This window comes from Vipera ursinii (genome assembly GCF_947247035.1).
Source record: "Vipera ursinii genome assembly, chromosome: 4".
Taxonomy (NCBI): Eukaryota; Metazoa; Chordata; class Lepidosauria; order Squamata; family Viperidae; genus Vipera; species Vipera ursinii.
Window position 1 is genome coordinate 86,324,583 of NC_139514.1, and position 21,743 is coordinate 86,346,325.

Below are 21,743 nucleotides of genomic sequence, written 5' to 3' on the forward strand. Positions count from 1 at the left end.
CATCAGGCCAGGCCGGCTTGTTCAAATAAATAGGTCTTCAGATCACGTTGGAAGGAGCGAAGGTCAGGCACCGTCCGGAACTCAACTGGCAACTGATTCCATAAGTCCGGGGCACCCACAGAGAAGGCCCTCCCCCTGGGGGCCACCAGACGACATTCTCTGACCGGTGGCACCCTGAGGAGGCCCTCTCTGTGGGAACGCACAGGGCGGAGGGAAGTTGACGCCGGCAGCAGGTGATCCCCGAGGTACTCCGGACCCATGCCATGTAGGGCCTTGAAAACCATTACCAAAATCTTGGTACAATGTACAGTATTAGACTCCAGTGAAATTTTTAAAAACCGATGTTTTTAACTGGAAATCTGCTTTTTCCCTTTCTCCCTGTGATAGCACTAGCACTTAGACATATATACCACTTGATAGTGCTTTACAGCCCTCTTTAAGCAATTTACAGAGTCAGCATATTGCCTCCAACAACCTGGGTCCTCCTTTTACTGACCTTGAAGGACGGAAGGTAGATTCAACCTTGAGCCAGTAAAGACCGAATTCCTTTGCAGTGGCAGAGTTAGCCTGCAATACTGCATTCTAACCACTGTGCTACCATCACCACTACTGTGATGTTAAGTTATATACTGTCTGTATTCTATTCACATTGGACTCTGTAGTACATCATCTTCTGGATTTGAAAAATTGATCTATCCATCCAGTTTTTGTTGGATAAAAATTAATAACTAGTGTGATTTCTTGTAATTAGGTGTCTTAATGCACTGGGTAGCAGTTTTCAACTTTGACATTGATCAATCTGTAATACTAACAATAATAATGTTGCAAAAACTGACTGAATTGAGGGGAGGGAAGAGAGACCTTCCTACTTTTTCTCACCCATTGTTTTACAATTGAATTTACAATCCTTAAGTTTCAGTGATAAAAATATAAATAGGCCATGGTTTGGGGATTCTTTCTCATTGTATTATAGTTTTTGTAGGTCTGTTGATGAGGGAAATTACAAAGGCCCTTTTCAATTCTGTATACAGAAACAAGAAAGCTTATGAGTTTGAGGAGGTTTTTGCAGTGTTGCTTTTTAGATGCATAATGTTTTATATAAACAAGTTTGGTTGTATAAGCAAAGATGGTATTTATGACATTCATTTTCTAGGTATGCAACAGCAGAATATTGGAAACAGCTGTGTACAAAAAGACTTTTGGTTCTTCTAGCTCACTATATTATTTAGACCCAGATTTCAGACAAAGGCTTTTACAGTAAGTGGATCTTCTGGTGACTGACTTAAGCCTTTTTGCATAGGAAGCATGAATTTTGCTCCTGAGTTATGGTTTTTCTTGAATCACAAAAGAATACCAAAAAATATGGAAAGATTTGTCTCTTCCCATTCTGCAGACTGATTAGTTTTCAAACAAAAAATACTTCAGTGTAGGTTTCAGTTGAAAAATGAAGTAAGCAGGCTTATTATCGTATTTTTGTACAGGTGTGTTACACTGTCATCAGCACAACAGACACACATCTCTAACCAGAAACTACTTCACATAAGGACAGATTTCATAATCACACCAACCCAACTAATGTACTAAATACCTAGAACCGAATGGGAAACTGTAATTGTGTGGTGAGATTTGAATTAGCAGGAATAAATTTGAGAGTAAATAGTATAAAAAAATAGAAAAGTTAATATGGAAAGACTGGTGGAAGAAGTAATCAATATTGATTTTCATAGGATCTGCTGTAAATTGTGTATCTGTGTAAGTTCCCATTTAAAGCTCTCCAAGCTATTGCCTACATGGGTTTATAGTATAAAGACAATAATAAAGATAATTGTAAAGCACTGATTAAGAGAAGCATAGATGAGTGAAAAAGGGAGGTCCTTGTTCTGTATTAAGCTTAATGGGAACAACATCAGGGTTTAGTTGGAGAAGTATTAACAAAATTTGCCTGAAAGCAAACTATTATCTTATTTTATGATAGTGATGTAGTAGGAATTTAAATTTTGCCTTTTAGGATTCCACATATTAGTATCTAGTTAAGTAAGTTGCATTATGGAAAATCTAATTTTGGCACAAAAGCATTCCTCTTTAGTAACAGTAGGCTGAAAACTGGGTGTATGATTCTGTTGCATTGGCTTGAGTTCTACATCTTTTTACCATCTGCTTATCAGTGTGCATCTATGTGGTAGTACTTGATTTTATTTTATTATCCTAAACCTGTTAACTTCTGAAACTTTAAAAAACCCTTAGTATAACTTCACTGTCTGCAAGATTTTGTCTTTTTCTAAGGATCCATTTATGTTAGGTTGTCAGTAGCCTTTGTGTTTGAATCTTGGATTTGTTCCCCTTCTGCTAAAAGAACATAATCCCACAATGGGAATGGATACCTTATATTCTTGCTGGTGGATTTCAACTCCAATAATTCTTCACTGGACCTGCTGATTTGGCATATTGCAGTTGAAGAGAGGTAAAACATAATGGCATTATAATGATGAAAATATTATAATTATAGCAGTGTGGAATAAGACATATGCAATTAATAGAGATAAGCAGCACACAAGATACAAAAATCTTTCTTCCAAAAATAAGGAACTGTTTATTGACTTTCAGGAGTAATTTCACATGAATCTTAGTAAATTAAGATAGTCATATCTGGATTTATATTTACCTTTAAATAGGAAGTCTTTTGCGCCAGCTGGTTGCTTGGCAAGGGCAAATGGACTTCTTTAATTAATAGTTTGAAGCATTGCAGAAACTATTCTTTTAAAAGTTGTATGACACCTTAAGTAGTCAGATATTTAAATACATGCTATTCTGCAATATGATGTGCTGAAATATTTTGGAGCCTCCATCACAAGGTTATGAAGCATTTATCTGAACTGAGATACTTTGAGTATTATACTTCCTTTCCCACAGTCTTAACTTCCCATCCCACAGCTTCATAATATTTTCCTGCATGGGCTGGGGAAAGCAAAGTAAACAAAGATTTTTCCTTAAGGGAATGAGAATGAAATTTGCTTCATTGCAGTTTTGTGGCTTATAGCTGGAACCTCAGGACCTTTGAAGCTGCAGGGTTTTACTTCTCCATCCCCAAGGAGGAATGTCTTCTGATTGTAATCAGACGTAAGGGTGGGAGGATAAGGTAGGGATGATCTTGATCAAAGACTTGGAAGAGATGTCTGTTTTTCAGTACACTCCATATCTTTTCTTCACTTACCCAGTTTTTAAAATACAGGTAGCCTTCAATTGAGCCCAAAATGTATGTTGCTAAGTGACAAATTTGTTAAGTAAATTTTGCCCCATTTTATGACTTTTCTTGACATATATGTTAAGTGAATCACTGCAGTTGTTAAATTAGAAACACAATTGTTAAGTGGTTTCCCCATTGCTTTGCTTGTCAGAATGTTGCAAGTGGTGATTACGTAAGCATAGGATACTGCAGTGATCATAAATGTGAGGTGGTTGTCAAGCATCCAAATGTAAATCACATGACCATAGGAATGCTGCAACTGTCATAAACGTGGAAAATGGTCATAAGTCACTTTTCAGTGCCATTGCAACTTTGAATGGTCATTAAATGAACTGTTCTAAATGAAGGACTACGTGTACATTATTTTAAAATTAAATGGAATTGTGAGCAGATTGATTAACACAAATAAAGAAGCTAAACCTCTTGTTCTTGGTGAGTCCTTTGTTCAATGCTTTCTTGAGAATTGAACAATTCTATTATATTTTCCCTTCACTGGTGATAGGATAAGAGAACATGAGTCACTCTTGGCCTTCCTGTCACTTTACTTCCTGCAATAAAATGAAAGTCATAGGAATCACTCTGGGAACTAAATGACCCAGTCAGCAAGGATTACTTGGGCTGCCTTCTCTATTAGGTTTTCCAGCAAAGAGAAAGAAAAAGAATTTGCTTCTTAAGTCTTGAGTGCTATGGCTGTAATTGCAGGGACAAGTAATTCTATGCCCGTTTACTTGTTGGAAATTGCCAAAAATGTCCTTTTGATTCTTTATTACCATTTTAAAATGTTTAAAAGCATCAACTTATGTCTTTCAAATAAAATGCCTGTCTCAACCTTCCTAATCTGAAAATAATGGCAGTGTATCTTTAAGTCCTTAAATTGGAGACGACTAACAATCCTTAGTTCAGCGTCCTGTTTCTTAGAGTGGGCTGCAAAGAGATCACAAAGCCAATTGTGCTTTTCCATGCTGTGTTCCATGATTCATATTATTTCTGTTGGCTGTAGAAATACTTTTCAGGGAAATGAAAGGCACCAAATACATGCTTTTCATCAAAATCACATATTTTCAAAGAATTGCCCAGGACAGGGGTGTCAAACTCAATTTCATTGAGGGCCGCATCAGGATTGCAGTTGCCCTCAGGGGGCCGGGTGGGTATGGCCAGGGTGGGCGTGGCCTACTGGGTGGGCGTGGCTAGAGTGCGTATGGCCTACTGGGTGGGCGTGGCCAGCTCTACATCGTTGGCATCAAGGGTGCCTATGGGGGCCTGGGCAGGAGTGGGAGAGATCTGAGGGTCTCTGGCAGAAGGAGGGTCTCTGGGCCAGGGCCAAGGCAGTGGGGGCCGTTCCCTCACTGTTTCCAGGATGGCTTCGCGGGCCACATGAAACCATTTCGCGGGCCGCATCTGGCCCCCGGGCCTTCTGTTTGACATGTCTGGCCTAGGAAATTGTATCATCAAAATTTGAATGCGTATGTTTACTATCAATATTCAAACAGATATCTTATTTGTCTTTTGCATATTGGAGTCACTATTAAGAGTTCAAAATAGCGAAGAGGTTCAAACTGATCTAAAGAAATGGATAAAATCACTAGTTTCAATAAAAATTATTTTTGTTTTTCTGTAGTGGTTTAACATTCAAAGGAAACAAATTTCACTGAGGTCTCATTTTAATATGAATGTAGACTATTAAATTTTACTTTATGAATTGCAAACAATAGGAAATCATTGTTGTTTTTCCAAGAAATATATTCTGGATGCCCTCATTTATAAGACATACAGGTAGTCCTCAACTTACAACTGTAACTGAGCCCAGAATTAGTTAAGATATTGGAGTTGTAAGTCAAGGCATCACATGACCAGAACAGATTTTTTTTCAATTTTTTTCTGTAGTTGTTAAGTGAACACTGTGGTCACTAAGCAAATCAATTTTCTCCAATGGAATATTTTTGTCAGAAACTGGAAATAAATCGTGGTCAGGTAATGATAAGACACTAAAACAGCCATAAAGACAAGCTGTTGCCAAGTGTCTAAAATGCAGTCACACGACTGCAGGTGTATGTGTGTGTGGCTGTCATAACTTCGAAACTGAGTTATAAAAGCTTTTGGGGAATCTGTTGTAACTTCGAACATTTGGTAAGTGACTGGTCATAAATTGAGGACTACCTGTAAAAGTATTTTGTAAACTCATACTTTAGTTTGAGATTTCTGGGGGTGGTAGAGCTGTATACTAAGGACTTAATGTGTTCTTTTGAACCTAAAACATTAGCGGATGGAAGAAGATTGTGGAATAGGAAGTTAAGAAAGATTGACACTTCTGATGCTTGTCTTCAGGCTCATAGTAAACAATGTGGCTGAGGACTAATTATTGTGGATTAGAAGAAAGGTTCATCTATGACTGTTTTTATTAACACTTAACAGCCACCTTTGTGGGAGTCCATAAGATCTTGATGCTTTTGTCCAGCTCTGCTCCCTGTATGTGTGTGGAGCATCATGACATACATGCAAAAAGGGTGCATCAAAATGACAGAATGCTCCCTCTACCTGCAGACACCAAAGGGTGCCTTGGTTTCCAAAAAATACTGACTAAAGGCTGAACACTGTACAAATGTTTCACTTACAATACCAGTTGAAGAATATATTTTGGCAATTCTCTTAAAAAGACAATGTTGAATTATTTTTATGTTTAATTTTACATTTTTTTGCTTGTAATAAATATATTGAATGAAATAGATATTCTGTGAAACAATGAGCTGCAAATTATTTTATGTCTTTATTAATCTTCTAATTAATAATGTGAAGTCTAATTCTTTCTATTTTTTAATTAGGGTCGACATGTCAAGACAGGTCAGTTGGCAGCTATTAAAGTCATGGATGTTACTGAGGTAAGTTTTGAATTAAGTACTTCTTTTTTTTAAAGAACAATATAAGAATTGCCTTGGCTCTGAACTTCATGTTGTGAATTCTTTACTCAGTCATGTGTATAGATATTTGGAGTGGGGCCAATGTGAAATACGCACCAATCTGAGAATAAATGCATGTCCTTTTTTAGGTTGAAAAGGAAATGGACCTAATAAAGATCCCAAAGGTCTAAATGCAGAACATCTGCTATAATATTGAGCAGATTGTTGTTATAATTCAGCAGTATAAAGCAGGAGTTGTAGTGGACTCAGGGGAATTTATTGTGGAGCGTTATATGAGAACAGGGAGGAATTAATGCAGCCAGAGAGACAAAAGTATACATCTGTAGTTTGACCATGATTTTTCACAGTATCAGTTAAAAGCTGTGGAAATCAGAATGAATGAGGTATCTATAGTTATCATAGACTTATATATTTATCAGCTGTGTTTTGTTAATGCAGTAATCTGTAAAATGTTTGAATTCAAACAGCTTGTTGCTTCCAAACCTATTTAGCCTGAACCATCTTTGTTCACTTGGCAGAACAGTTAAGTTAGCTAAATAGCACCTCTTAGGATCTTATGTTCATTTATTCATAACTTTAATCCAGACATTTATTTTAGCCTTGATGTATATGTTTTTAAAAAATGTTTGGTTCTGCAAATTAATTTGGTCTACCAGCAGGGCTACTAATTTGTAAATGGACAGCTTCATTGCTCATTGTGAAATTCCTATATTGTGAGATGGTTAGTATTCTATATGAGAGCCATACAGAACCATACACCATTTGTACGCACAAATTTTATTTAAACTCTGCAGTAATGGACTTGAAAAAGAAACATCATTAAAAGAAACTGAAAGGGTCAAGATATTGATTTGTAAATAAATAGTTTGTGTTAACAAAAATCTAAAAATAAAAGAACTCATGTTGAACTATGTTATTATAAGATTTTTAATTAGTCTTGCCTTGAAGATTAGGTAAGGAGCATTCTGATATGAAAATTCCTAATTTCCTTCAGGGAAAGAGATACCTAGACTTGTATTAGTGGGCTAACTAGCAGGAAAAGATCTTAATTTTACAATAATGTATTCTAATATTCTGGCTTAAGTATGATTGCATTCAACCTATGGCAACACCTGCGGCCGGCGTCAACTTCCCTCCGTCCAGTGCGCTCCCACAGAGAGGGCCTCCTCAGGGTGCCACCGATCAAAGAATGCCGATTGGTGACCCCCAGGGGGAGAGCGTTCTCTGTGGGCGCGCCAGACCTTTGGAACAGCTTACCGGTTGAGCTCCGGATGGCCCCCGACCTTTGCTCCTTCCGGCGCGATCTCAAAACTTTCTTTTTCGAACAAGCTGGCCTGGTCTGATGGGATGGGGTTGGGTTTTTATAAATAGTTTTAATTGTAATATGTATTAATTTTAAGGGCATAATGTTTAATGACTTTTTAATTTTTGTATAATATTTTTATTGTGTATTGCCCTGTTCACCGCCCTGAGTCCTTCGGGAGAAGGGCGGTATAGAAATCAAATTATTAAATTAAATTAAATTAACTATTTCTTTTCTCTGATAGGAATTTTTGTTCTTCCATGCACAAAAGGGAAAATCTTAAGTCAAAAATACTAATACATATATACATAGTACCAAAATAAAATATAAATCTCAGAGATAACAATAGGAAACGAAGTTTTTGTGATTTTTAAAAAAAAATTATAGCATACCTTTCTTCAAAAATCCAGGAACAGTTGTAATCATTACAAGTATGCAACACGTAAAATATTTTGTGTTATTTTGTTCAATCTTTCAGTAGTAGTTGAGGGGCTTTGTAACTAAATTAATGTCTTTTGGAGAAAAATACTTCCTGCAGGTCAGCTTTTAAATCTCCAAAAACCCAACATGGTTAAGATACAAATTATTCATGATGATTAATCATTAAGCTAACTTAACTCTGTTATGAAGAAATAATTTATATTTGCATAAGATATAAATATGAACTTTATGTCATCAAGTTTGTAAAAGACCATATGAGTGATATCTGTCACACAAATGAGTTGCATTATAATGAATTTAAGGGCATTATGATAGTACTTTCCTCCCCAAATTTATATTTGAATGTTAATATAATAGTGCTTTTTTGTGCTTTTGAAATTTGTAATACACATTTTATAACAGACTAGGTGGAATTGAATCTGTTTGAAATTTCTAGTGATATTTGTCAGCTGTGTGCCAATAATGTTGTGATTTTGTTTTATAAATTTATCAACCTTAAGACAATATTTCTGATTCAGAAATATAATCCTGTTTTATTTTCCTTGTAGTAGCATAAATGCATTTAGAAATTTTAGAAATATTGTTACAGTTCCCATTGTCATAGCATTTAAATATTTGCTACATGGGTGGTGCATGGAGAAATGAACAACACTGTATTAAAGAAAGTTTGCCACTTATTAGAAAAGTTTGGAAAACATGTTTATTGAATAAATGTGTATATTAACTACTAAATAGCTCCATAATATCTGCACAATGACTTAAAATATTTGTTAGAGAACAGCTTTTAATATACCTAGTCAGCAAGTCCAACTGAACTCTGAGAGTGTCAGCCAAACACATCTGGAGTTGGAAAATGTTCTTAGGGATGTGTATCTGTATGTAAAAAATGGAGGCATAATGCCACGAGCTTTGTAATGTGATCCTGCAATAATGAGAGAGACTAAGTTATCCCTAGTATTGTTGTCTAAGTTTCCTTTCTTTTGTTTCCAATCTAGTAAGTACTTCTAAGTAAATAATCACCAAATGCTATAATTGCTTAATTGAAAAGGAAACACTGAATTATTTTCATTAACATGCTGTTTCTTGTTCTAGTCCTTCTTCTTATTCAATCAGTTGTCCCAAAGTGAGCTTTGTTTAGCTGAAACTATTAAGAAAGCACATCATATTATTTTAACTGTGGATAATGCTGACATGTGATGTATGAACCATTTTGCATGAACCATTTTTAATCTTTTTGCCTAAATTATATTAGGTTAATGTTACTTTAAATGAAGGATATTTTTTCAGTGTATAAATTGGGAATACTGGTATGTGAACCCAATAATTTCTGTTGCTTACTGAAAATTAGAACTTTTTATTTATCATTATTAAAGATTCATACAATGGCAAGTAAATGAAATTATGTAGGCTGTATAGTGTGTATTGTATTGCACACTGCATATTTATTCATAAAACTGGAAAGATTGAATTAATCAGTTACAGGTGCAGTTGTTGAGGCAATCACCATGTTATTTCACTATGTTGTTACATGACCATGACTTGCAACTTCCCACCATCTTCTCAATTAACTTCATTTGTCAGAAGCTTGCTGTGAAGATCACAAATGTTGATCACATGACCCTGTGACACTATAATTATCATAAATATGTGCTGGTTACCAATCACCTGAACTGTGACTATGGGACACTGTGAAGGCTGCAAGTTCAAGGTCTGGCTGTAAATCTCTTTTTTTTCTAGCATTGTCTTAACTTTGAACAGTTGCTGACCAAACAACTGGTGGTTGTTTGGTGGAGCAGTGGGCTAATGCCTTGGTGGAGCAGTGGGCTAATGCCTCCTTAAGTAACACCAGCTGCCTGCAATTAGTGCAGGTTCGCATCCCACCAGGCTCAAGGTTGACTCAGCCTTCCATCCTTCCGAGGTAGGTAAAATGAGGACCCAGATTGTTGGGGGCAATTAAGCTGACTTGTAATAATGCTGCTTGGGGGTGTGTGTGTGAAAGCCCTAATAAGCAGGCATATACATAGAATGAAGGTTACTGCTAAGCTTGTAAGCCGCCCTGAGTCTTCGGAGAAGGGCGGGATATAAATGGAATTAAAAAAAAAACAGTTGTTAAGCTAGGGCTACTTGTATTTCTAACACATAAATATTAATTTGTGTATTTTTTTTTGTCTAGTAGAGAAGATGACAATTTTAATATTCATTATAACATTACAAAATGTTTGATTGAAAATATAAACCTCAGGTCACCCTTTTTATCTACCACTCCACTATGCTTATGTATATCAATTGTTGCTAAATATAAATCAGATCTTTTTATCTATGATAAGATTTTAGATATTCATAGTTGTGTACTGGGTTCGTTGTGCAGAAATGAAGACGAGGCGAGTGAGTTCAGCAAAGAGCATGGTTTATTGCTTGCAGGATCTGAACTAGAGTACAGGGCTGCAGATGCAGCAATATATACCCTGGCCCCTAGGCGGTGGCCAATAGGTTTGAAGCAACCTATTACCACTTAGGGGCAACCAATGGCAGCACTGGAGATGGGTTGTCTGAGATGCTGGGAGCCATTAGCTAGCTCCCTGCTCTAGCAGCCTACCAGCTGTTACCACGTGTTGTTAACAAGCAACACTATAGCAACAATAGAAAGTAATTACAGCAATACACTTTACAAAGACTTAACACTGGTGTGAAAAGGTTCCACTTAGCAGCACAATAAAGTACTTACATTATAGCTCCATTGTCCTTTACAATCTTGTAGGTCAGCATTAAATACAAGGGTACATACAACATTATAGCTTTATTATTACAGAACAAAATCTTTCAGATAAGCAGGAGGTTTGCGTGGCCTTGTGGAACGCCTGGGGGACTCAGGCACGTCCTGGCCTACCAGCTTGCCCACCAGGCTGGGTAGACCAGTGTCTCTTAGTTCAAGTGATTCGGATTGGTTCGGTGCTCTCTGGCTGGCCTTTCCAGGTTGGCCTACCCCAGAGTCAGTTTGTTCAGCAGTTAGCACAGCAGCTGTAGTCATCAGGTTGGCTTTCTCCATTAGGGGACCCATGTTGCACATCCGGGCTCCCCTCCTCTACGGCCAACTCCTCGTTGCTTGGGTCGTGTGAGCCTTCAGAGTCTATGCATGGGCCGGCTTGGCTGCCGGTTTGTGGACCTTGATAAGGACTTGTGATGAAGTCCTCATTTTGTGGCCGTTCTGGGAAACACTTTCTAAGCTGATCGATGTGGCGCCGGACAACTCGCCTGCCCTCCAGCCCCACTTTGTACGAGAGGGGGACTGCTGTTTTAGTAATTTTTCCAGCGACCCACAAATTCCCATGACAATAGTTCCTGGCCCACACCCCATCACCTACTTGCAGCCCCCTTGGGGGTTTGGGGTGCGAAGCTTCTCCTGCCACCCTATCTGGATGCAACCTGTCCAGTTTTGTGATCAGTCGCCTCCCCCAGCGCAGCTCTGCTGGGCTTTTCCCTGTAGCTGTGCAGGGCGTGGAATGTTGGCAAAGTAAAAAATCTGCCAATCTGTGATGCCAGTCCCTGGTCACTATACGCTTCAGTGGTCTGGACTATGCGTTTGGCTTGACCATTAGAAGAAGGGTGAAATGGGGCTGACGTTGCGTGCCTGATGAGGTTTGCTCTCAGGGGTGCCTGAAATTCTGCCGCTGTAAATTGGGCTCCATTGTTGGATACTATGACGTCTGGCAGCCCATGTGTGGCAGAGTTTCCTAAGCACCTGTATGGTCCTAGCAGTAGTCATGTTGGCAACTGGAATTACTTCAAGCCATTTAGAGTGGTTGTTGACCACTATAAGAAAGAGCTGTCCCTGAAAGGCCCAGCGAAGTCTATGTGAATTCTAGACCAGGGAGTGTGAGTCTTCTCCCACCTGTGAACTAGAGCGTACGGCATTTCAGGCCTTGATTGTTGGCATGTGTAACATCCATGCACCTGGGCTTCAATAGCCTTGTCTAAACTTGGCCACCATAAGTAGCTTCTAGCTAAAGCTTTCATACAGACAATACCCGGATGACCTTCATGCAGTGATTGTAAGACCCTGTCTCTTAGTGAGGTGGGGACTATGACCCTGTTCCCCCATAGGATGCAACCCTTGTGAGCTGATAGCTCGTGTCTTCTAGTAAAATAACTCTGAAATTCAAGGCCTGGGCTTTTATCCAGCCACCCTGTGTGCACCCAAGAAAGCACTCTACTTAGTGTCTTATCAGCTGCTGTTTCTGCAGCTATGTCCCCAGCATGGAGAGGAAACTTGGGCAAGTCCTGGATGGACAATATGTAGGCTGCTGGGGCCGGATCTGGTTCGATTTGTGGCAGTGGAAGCCTACTCAGGCTGTCTGCATGGCCCATTTCTTTGCCGGGGGTGTCTGTTTGTCTGTGGTGAATAACCCCAGTAGCGGTTTGTGGTCTGTGAACACCGTGAAGTCCCTGCCATACAAGTAGTCATGGAATTTTTAAACTCCAGCTACCATGGCCAATGCCTCTTTGTCAATTTGAGCATAATTACGCTCAGCAGAGGACAGTGTCCTCAAATAAAAAGCAATTGGAACTTGAGTTCCATCTTTCTCTAAGTGACTCAAGACTGCACCCACCCTGTATGGGGATGTGTCACATGTTAAGCAGACTGGTTTAGACTCCCTGAAATGAGTGATAGTGGAACTGACCGACAGAAGTACCTTCAGGTCCTGAAACCTTCTTTCATGAATTCTGGTCCACTTCCAAGAAGCTTTTTTATCTAAGAGCCTGTGAAGCGGTTCTGCCACTGCGGCCTTGTTAGGAAGGAACATGTGGTAGAAGTTGAGGAGGCCCAAGAATGCTTGCAGCTCTCCTTTTGTTTTAGGGCTAGGCGCCATCTGAATGGTTTTCACTTTGGACTCAGCTGGGTGGATGCCATTAGCATCAATGCAAAACCCCAAAAATTCAGCTGAGGGAACCCCAATACTGCATTTGCTCTTTTTTAGTTTGACGCCTGCTTCATGCAGCCTCTGCAGGATGGCTCTGAGCCTCCTTGCTAGCACCTTTGTGGATTCTCTGGCAATGATCACGTCGTCAAAATTGGGGCAAACCCCTGGAAATCCTTTGAGTGTGCATTCCATGATTCCCTGAAAAATGCCCAGGGCTACACTGACCCCAAATTGCAAGCGCTTTACTCTGAAAGCCCCCCTGTGGGTCACAATTGTCTGTGCTGCGGCCGTGGCCTCATCAACAGGCCTGCGCCAAATCTAATTTCGGAAAAGTGGTGCTACCCTGCAAAGATGCCAGGATGTGGCTCACCACTGGGACTGGGTATGCGTGCTGTTTAAGGGTCCTGTTAATTGTGCATTTATAATCTGTCCATATTCTGACTTCCCCGTTGGCTTTAAGTGGTGTTACAATAGGAGTTTCCCACTCCCCACCATCTACTGGTTGCAAAACGCCCTGTTCCACAAGCTTGTCTAGTTCCATTTCTATTTTATGCTTGAGGGCAAAGGAGACCCTGCGAGGCATAATCCTGACGGGAATCACGTTTGGGTCTAGTTTGAATGCTATTGGCGGGCCTGTGTAAGTTCCTAGGGCTGAATCAAATACGTCTGCAAAGTCCTCGCAAACTGACACTAGACTCGCGACTTGTGTCTGGTTGATACTGGTTACTTGGATGCCTAGTGCATCAAACCAATCGAGCCCAATTAGGCTCGTTCTCTGGCCCCCTACCTACAACATCCAGGTGCCCTGAAAGCCCCTTAAATTTAACAGCCAAAGTGGCTTCACTCTTGACTATGACTTTTATGTTCTGAAAATCTGTTAAAAGTGTCAGAGGGCCTCAGCTTGGCCCATCTCCTATTGCGACTGCACACAAAATTAAATGTGTCCAGAGAAATAATGGAAACGACGGAGCCTGTGTCCAGCTCCATCTTACAGGGGACTCCTTGCAGCTCTACCTGAAGTCTATACTTGGGTTTAAGGGGGCATTGGGCCCCGGCACAGCAGACACTTCTATGGCTTGAGCAAAACCCCATGCTGAACAGTCCTGGGGCCCTGGTACCTCTCCTGGTCAGATCTTCTGACTGGCGATTCAATGGCCGGTCCCTCTGGCGACCTCTGCAAACATATGCAATGGGGCCGGTTTTTCCACAGGCCTGGCACGTGGCTGTCTGGAACCTGCAGTCTGAGAATTGGTGGCGGCCGCCATAACCTGGACATGTAGGCAAGAGATCTGCCTTGTAATTTGTCTCTTGCTGTTTGCTGCTGCGGAGCTGTTGTTCGGGTTGTCTGTGCAACTTGTTGACTTTGGTGTCTTCTTCGGAGTCCTCGGTGAGTTCTGCGTCCTCGTGGTGGACGGCTTCTTCACGTTGTGTCGTTCTGGCGGGCCAGATCATTCAGACGGCTCCACCAGCAGCTTCGTTCGCCATGACTTCGTTCTGGGCATCTGCGAACGACAGGACCTCTCTGGCAAAAAGTTTCTGCTGCAGCTCTGTTGCAGAGACCACAGACGAGCCGATCTCGAAGTCGCTCTTCGACGTCTGCAAATCAACACAGGCGTGTGGCCTGCCTCAAGGCCGCAATGTACTCAGATGCGGTCTCTCCCGGCTGCTGTATTCATTGTTCGAAGGGGTAGCACCATGCAATCACCAACGTCTTTGGTTGGAAGTGTTCTCTGAGCTTCTTCTTTAGTTCGGTGTAGGAGACAGATTCCAACGGCGTGGGCACAAACAGGTTTCGGCCAGATCGAAAACACACAAAACAGCGTGGCGGCCTTCAGTCCATCCTCTGTGACCTGGTTCACCCGAAGGTAGTTCTCGACCTGGGACAGGTACGAGGGCCATCCTTCTGGTTGTTTGATGTCGAATTCTCGCAGCCTTCCGACCTTGGGCATTCTGCTGGTCTTCGCGGCTGGATCTCAGTGTCTTCGAGTCCTGCCTCTGTTGCCCAGGGACTGGTCCTCTGAGCGCATGGTCGCTAGCGTGGCTTAGCTAGCTCACAGTAGGGGGGGATTTGCTTTTTGCGCCAGGCATGCGCTGCCTCTCCCCTAGTGACTTTCAGCTTTGACGGAGAAGCAGGATCCCACCTTCGTTGCTAGAGTTGTGTACTGGGTTTGTTGCACAGGAATGAAGACGAGGCGAATGAGTTCAGCAAAGAGCATGGTTTATTGCTTGCAGGATCTGAACTAGAGAACAGGGCTGCAGATGCAGCAATATATACCCTGGCCCCTAGGTGGCGGCCAATAGGTTTGAAGCAACCTATTGCCGCCTAGGGGCAACCAATGGCAGCACTGGAGATGGGTTGTCTGAGATGCTGGGAGCCGTTAGCTAGCTCCCTGCTCTAGCAGCCTACCAGCTGTTACCATGTGTTGTTAACAAGCAAGCCCAATACATTACATTCATGTTTTTGGAAAATGAGTTTGGGGCATGTATAAAGTTTGTTTTTTCAAGGTTTCATCTAGAATTTTAATATTTCTAGATGTTAAGTCTAGAACAGACACAGCTGCATACATGTATAACATAAACCATAAAAATATAACATACTGTAAAATAGGACACAGCATGTTTAAACACAGTTTGCTAAAATAATCATATGTATACCAAATAATATTATATGTTAAAAATGTTTCTGAAGGTCATTTGTGAAAAACTGCATAAGTACCCGGTCTCAGTGAATGTGATCCTTGAATAAAGTTTCAAATGCTGATCTTAAGGTTTAAGTAGGCACAAACTTACTCTAGGTAAATCATGTTCCACCCTTTTTTTAGTGGCAGATGAATTCAAACAACCTTATTTATCTTATATATCTAACTAAAATCATCAACCACTTCAATTTTCCATAGACCTTAAAAATAGGAGCATTATTGTAAATAGCTATTTCAGTAAGAGTATTGTAATGTCATCGCATCTTGACCATTTGGCTAGGATCAAGTATAGGGTAAGAGTAATGCTTATTCTTTGCACAAAGTTGTGGTAGGGATGAAGAGAAGTCCAGTTTTCTATCCTAAATAAAAAGCCTCTTCTTCAGATAAAGTCACTCTTCTTACTGGTAATTTCTTATATTTTTGTTTCTAATTAGCACAATTACATATTGTGTGGTGATTGGCATCTTTTAAATTAGGTCCAAGTTATCCGTAATTGAAGTGGCCTGTGGCGTAAGGATTACGCGGAGACAGCAGGCTTAAGTTGAATGTTTATTGAGGTACCCAAGTGAAGGGTTCGCCGGCTTCTGCTCTTTTTATAGCCAGCTGGTGGCTGGCTGGACCAATCAGCCCTTCGTTTCCTCCCGCTGGAAAAGCTGGTCCAATCGGCTGCGTCTGGTTTTGACAGCTTAGGAATCCTTGTGGCGGCTGCGCTTGCGCGGTAGGCGGCCGGGCTGACAGCTGGGAGCTGTCAGCTGCTGCGCCTGCGCATTCGCTGGCGGCAGCTTTGACAGCTGTCAAACTGCCGTGTGTATTCCTGTCAGCCGTTATTTACCTCATACAACTGTTGTTAACGTGAACTAGTAACAATAATACATTTAACATTAATATATAACAATAATAGCACTAGATAAACAACATGTAGATGGCTGTAACCTTATCTATAATACTCTTGCTGTATTCAGCTCATTAATCTTGAAATTGTCATAATGCTTTGAATAAATACTTAATACTTATTGCTCTTGAATGGTGAAGTTCATAGAGCTACATTTTGCAAGCTGTAACCTCAGCTGAAATCCCTTAATCTCTCTCAGCTGCTGCAGTCTGTTCTGAACGTCCTTACAGATGAAAAGAAGTCTTTGATAGGTTTCTGTCAAGGTCCAAAGGATGCTGAATCAGGGCAGCATCTAGCCATTAACTATGGATCATAGCAGTAGTGATACAGTTACTCTTTGTAAGTCTGCTCTGGAAATGTATTTATATAACTTCCATGTCCTTCTAAGAGTCTTTTGTTTTCAAAGGTAAAGCTAAGCTCATGAACTAATTTCATAGTACTAAAGTTGCTTAATGGAGATGGAAGCGGACAATTTAAACAAAGATATTTTCTCTTTATACTTTGCATTAATTATTTAATTTCATCTTAATTATTTTAAACTAAACACATCTTTTCTCAGTTATTGATCATACCAAAACATTTTGATAATGTTCCAATTAACCTTTACAGCTTTCTAAAATGTATTTGCTCCTGATGCTTAGGATCAGTGATGCAGATTATTAAAATAACTGAATAGAAAGGTAAAATAAACATAATGACATTTTAGGATGTTATTCTGTTCTTCATTCTCCTCTCTGGCAACTGTGCATGTTCTCTGTATATTTAAGAAGAGAAGGAAATTCCTGTTGACTGTCCGATTTAAACTGTTCTTTGGTCCTTTAGTCCTGCATTCACAGTCGGGCTTGTTTTGAGCCAAGATGTCTTGGAACATTGTGATTGAAATGGCAAGAGGTAGAGTTTTCCCTGTCCTTTAAATAAGTCCAACACTTTGCTTTTATGTAGAAGCTGTAGCCATGGCAACCAATGCATGGAAGCACAAAAAGGCCACTTTTAGAATTTTAAGCTGTCACCTCTTTCCAATAATAATTTTCTTGAATGAGCGTTGTGTATCTTAACTCATGCTCTTCATTACTCCTAAGGAAATGTAGAAATCAACAACTTTAAAGAGTTTATGGATGTGATTTTCTCTTTAAAAGGTGATTATTCTGAGTTTTAAACTTTTAATAAAAGATCAGTTTAGGAAGAAAGATGGACATACTTATCTCGTTTTACAGGAAAGTGTTCTTGCAACAACTGAGGCAAATAACTTTTTAGATGCATACAACTTTGTTTAGCCTTTGGGTGGCACAGCACTGCAGAATAAGCATAGATTGGGCAAGAAAAATCATGAGATAACTGCTTATGTACTTCATACAGTGAGGGGGAAAAATTATTTGATCCCCTGCTGATTTTGTATGTTTGCCCACTGACAAAGAAACAATCAGTCTATATTTTTAATGGTAGGTTTATTTTAACAGTGAGAGACAGAATAACAACAACAACAAATCCAGAAAAATGCATTTCAAAAAAGTAATAAATTGATTTGCATTTTAATGAGTGAAATAAGTATCTGATCCCCTATGAATCAGCAAGATTTCTGGCTCCCAGGTGTCTTTTATACAGATAATGAGCTGAGATTAGGAGCACTCTCTTAAAGGGAGTGCTCCTAATCTAAGCTTGTTACATGTATAAAAGACACCTGTCCACATAAGCAATCAAGCAATCAATCAGATTCCAAACTCTGCACCATGGCCAAGATCAAAGAGCTGTCCAAGGATGTCAGGGACAAGATTGTAGACTTACACAAGGCTGGAATGGGCTACAAGATTATCGCCAAGCAGCTTGGTGAGAAGGTGATAGTTGGTGCGATTATTTGCAAATGGAAGAAACACAAAATAGCTGTCAATCTCCCAGGGCTTCATGTAAGATCTCACCTCGTGGAGTTTCAATGATCATGAGAAAAGTGAGGAATCAGCCCAGAACTACAGGGGGGGGGGAAATCTTGTCAATGATCTCAAGGCGACTGGGACCATAGTCACCAAGAAAACAGTTGGTAACACGCTACGCCATGAAGGACTGAAATCCTACAGCACCTGCAAGGTCCCCCTGCTCAAGAAAGCACATGTACAGGCCCTTCTGAACTTTGCCAATGAACATCTAAATGATTCAGGTAAGATGAGACCAAAATTGAGCTCTTTGGCATCAACTTGGCCTTGGTGGAGCAGTGGGCTAATGCCTCCTTAAGTAACACCAGCTACCTGCAATTAGTGCAGGTTCGCATCCCACCAGGCTCAAGGTTGACTCAGCCTTCCATCCTTCCGAGGTAGGTAAAATGAGGACCCAGATTGTTGGGGGCAATTAAGCTGACTTTGTAATTATGCCGCTTGGGGTGTGTGTGAAAGCCCTAATAAGCAGGCATATACATAGAATGAGGGCTACTGCTAAGCTTGTAAGCCGCCCTGAGTCTTCGGAGAAGGGCGGGATATAAATGGAATTAAAATAAAAAAAAATAAAAAAAAATAAAAACTCAAAGAGTGTTTAGAGGAGGAAGAATGCTGCCTATGACCCTAAGAACACCATCCCCACCATCAAACATGGAGCTGGAAATATTATGGGAGTGGCTTAAGAAAAAGCACATTAAGGTCCTGGAGTGCCCTAGCCAGTCTCCAGATGTTAATCCCATAGAAAATCTGTGGAGGGAGCTGAAGGTTCAAGCTGCCAAATATCAGCCTTGAAATCTTAGTGACTTGGAGAGGATCTGCAAAGAGGAGTGGGACAAAATCTTTCCTGAGATGTGTGCAAATCTGGTAGCCAAGTACAAGAAACGTCTGACCTCTGTGATTGCCAACAAGGGGTTTGCCATCAAGTCATGTTTTGCGAAGAGGTCAAATACGGTACTTATTTCACTCATTAAAATGCAAATCAATTTATAATTTTTTTGAAATGCATTTTTCTGGATTTTTGTTGTTGTTATTCTGTCTCTCACAGTTAAAATAAACCTACCATTAAAATTATACACTGATCATTTCTTTGTCAGTGGGCAAATGTACAAAATTAGAAGGGGATCAAATATTTTTTTCTCTCACTGTACATTTCCCCTTTTGTCACATTAAAATTTGCATCTGTCTTGCATGCTCTGATGTAGAATATCATTTACATAGTACATAGTATTTTATAGCTCTTTAGTATTCATTGTGTGGTATTCATTATTAATATTTGTATTAATAAATTCCAGCATGCCTTTCTCTTGTCTTTTGTGGTAAAGGCCTTATGCAGAATTAAAAACGACATTGAACCAATATTAATTGATTAGGATTCTTTGTTATTAATTGCTGTTGGAAAAGACTCCTGAAAATACCCTGGTCAGACAAGAAAATAAACTAATGGATCATCAAAAAGGATCGTTCGGAATTTTCACTCAAGGCACAAATAACCAAGCTCAAATTATCCTACTTCAGGCACATTTTGTGAAGATTTATCATTGAATGTGAAAGAAAAGAAAATGACAACTAGGAGCAAGATAGATGAGCTCATCTATAGAGATGATGAATGTGTTGTTGGAAGACATGAAAGACCGGGTCAGGGATTTTTAATCTCCAACTGTAGCAGCCCCAATAGCATGATCCCACCAATGCTTTGTGTTTGAAATCTTGGCATTGTAAGATAATATAGGGTAAACAAATTGCAAATATAGGAATTTAGTTTATTGGAATCTGGCTCACACATGAAATAACCATGTGTCCTAGATGCTAGAATCAAAAGGCTACAAAGTATGTTGTGTACTATTGCGAGCAATGAAATGGTGGCTTGAGCAACTGTGGTACAACTGAATAGATGCACTGAATCCTATTGAAACTAGTATGGGCACCATTATAAATTCCATGGCAATATTTTCTACTTAATTGCTTCTGTTAAAACTGCCCAAAGGAATTCTTCAGACCTGAGCCAGGCTCCAGATTTCAGATAGTAAAGTCAGCCTTCTTACTTCAACTAGGCTTGTGAGATTTTGCAAATACAATTGCTTGGAAGCAAATATAGTTCTGTTCATGCAACTACTTGCCTGTTAGTGCCATTTCTAAGTTAACTTATAAGGCTGTCTAAACATTCTGCCCTGCCAGTGATTATTTAAACCATTAATATTTTTGTTTTCTTAATCAAATGCCTTGCTAACTTGGATTTGGATTCAGTTTTTTTAAGAAGGTAGACTTGGCTTGTCTAATTGATCAACTAGATAAGAAAGAGACAGGGAAAGTGAAATACTGGTGATATTCCTGATTTTCTTGGTTAACCTATGGAAAGTACATTGTTTCATTACTTAAGAGAGCTGTTATTTTCTATCCCTGGGCTCAAAGTGATACTGAGAGATATATGCTTGTCCCATCACAAACTGTCCTAAGGATGAATGAATAGTGTCATGCAATGTTTTGTCTTATCTTCAGTGTTATCTGAAATCTATATGAAGTTGCTGTCATGGCTTATAGCTGCCTTGGGAGATAGTTGTTATTAACAGGCTGATGATGCTCAGTACTAATACTTTACTGTACACCTTTGTTTATACGTGTCCAGATTCCCAATAGCTGAATTCAGGCAAGATAGAACTCTTACCAGTTCTGGAAATGGATTGGAGAATTCAGAAATATGCCTGTTTTATAGGGATTATTCTTCCTTATAAGGAATAAGTTTATAGTCCAGGAATTACCCATCCACCACTAACATTGGTTGAGTAGCATATCAGATAAGAGGTGAGAAGAGTTGTTTATCTGCTTTTGCTGATAAAGCAGGCATATCCATATATTAAGTGGCCAGCTATATACTCACGACTTCTAGCAGCTCTCCAGATTCTAACTCATTACAGAACTCCAGGTCTTAGTCAGTCACTATGAGTAGTTTCAGATCTATAATGGCCCTTTCTGTTCCCTGCTCTTCCCCATCCCTCTCCCAGTTTCATTGAGTAGCAGCTCTGAATGGGCTGATTTGAACAGGCCATTTTGTTTTATTAGAATAGCAAATCACAAAGTCCAGTTGTATTGCACAGAATACAATAGTCAAAATAGCACTTTGAACAGCCCTCTGTTCAAAGTACAGTACAAAAGAGCATTTTTGTTACTATTTTGTTACATATTGGAAATGAAATTCAGTTTGTTTCAATAAGAGGACACTCTTAGCTGTTGCACTCAAGCCGTTATTTCAGTCCTATTTATTTGAATTTGCACCTCTCTAAAGTCTACAATTTATAGTTGCTACTGGTAGATATAAGAACAAGTTACATCCACTTTGTAATCCTGTGAATTAATAAACTGGTAGATGGAAAGATAATACTACTCTCAGTGTTGCTCAGTAGCAATTGTACA

The 21,743-nt window shown here is 39.8% G+C and overlaps 1 protein-coding gene across 4 annotated transcripts in view; it reads left to right on the plus strand.

The window, feature by feature from the left end:
- Positions 1-21,743, plus strand: part of MAP4K4 (mitogen-activated protein kinase kinase kinase kinase 4) — a 192,668-nt gene that overhangs the window by 80,663 nt on the left and 90,262 nt on the right. For all 4 annotated transcript variants that reach the window (XM_083363033.1, XM_083363035.1, XM_083363034.1 and 1 more), the window contains exon 3: positions 6,064-6,120. In XM_083363033.1, the coding sequence (XP_083219159.1) occupies positions 6,064-6,120 (57 nt within the window). The remainder of the gene's footprint in view (positions 1-6,063; positions 6,121-21,743) is intronic.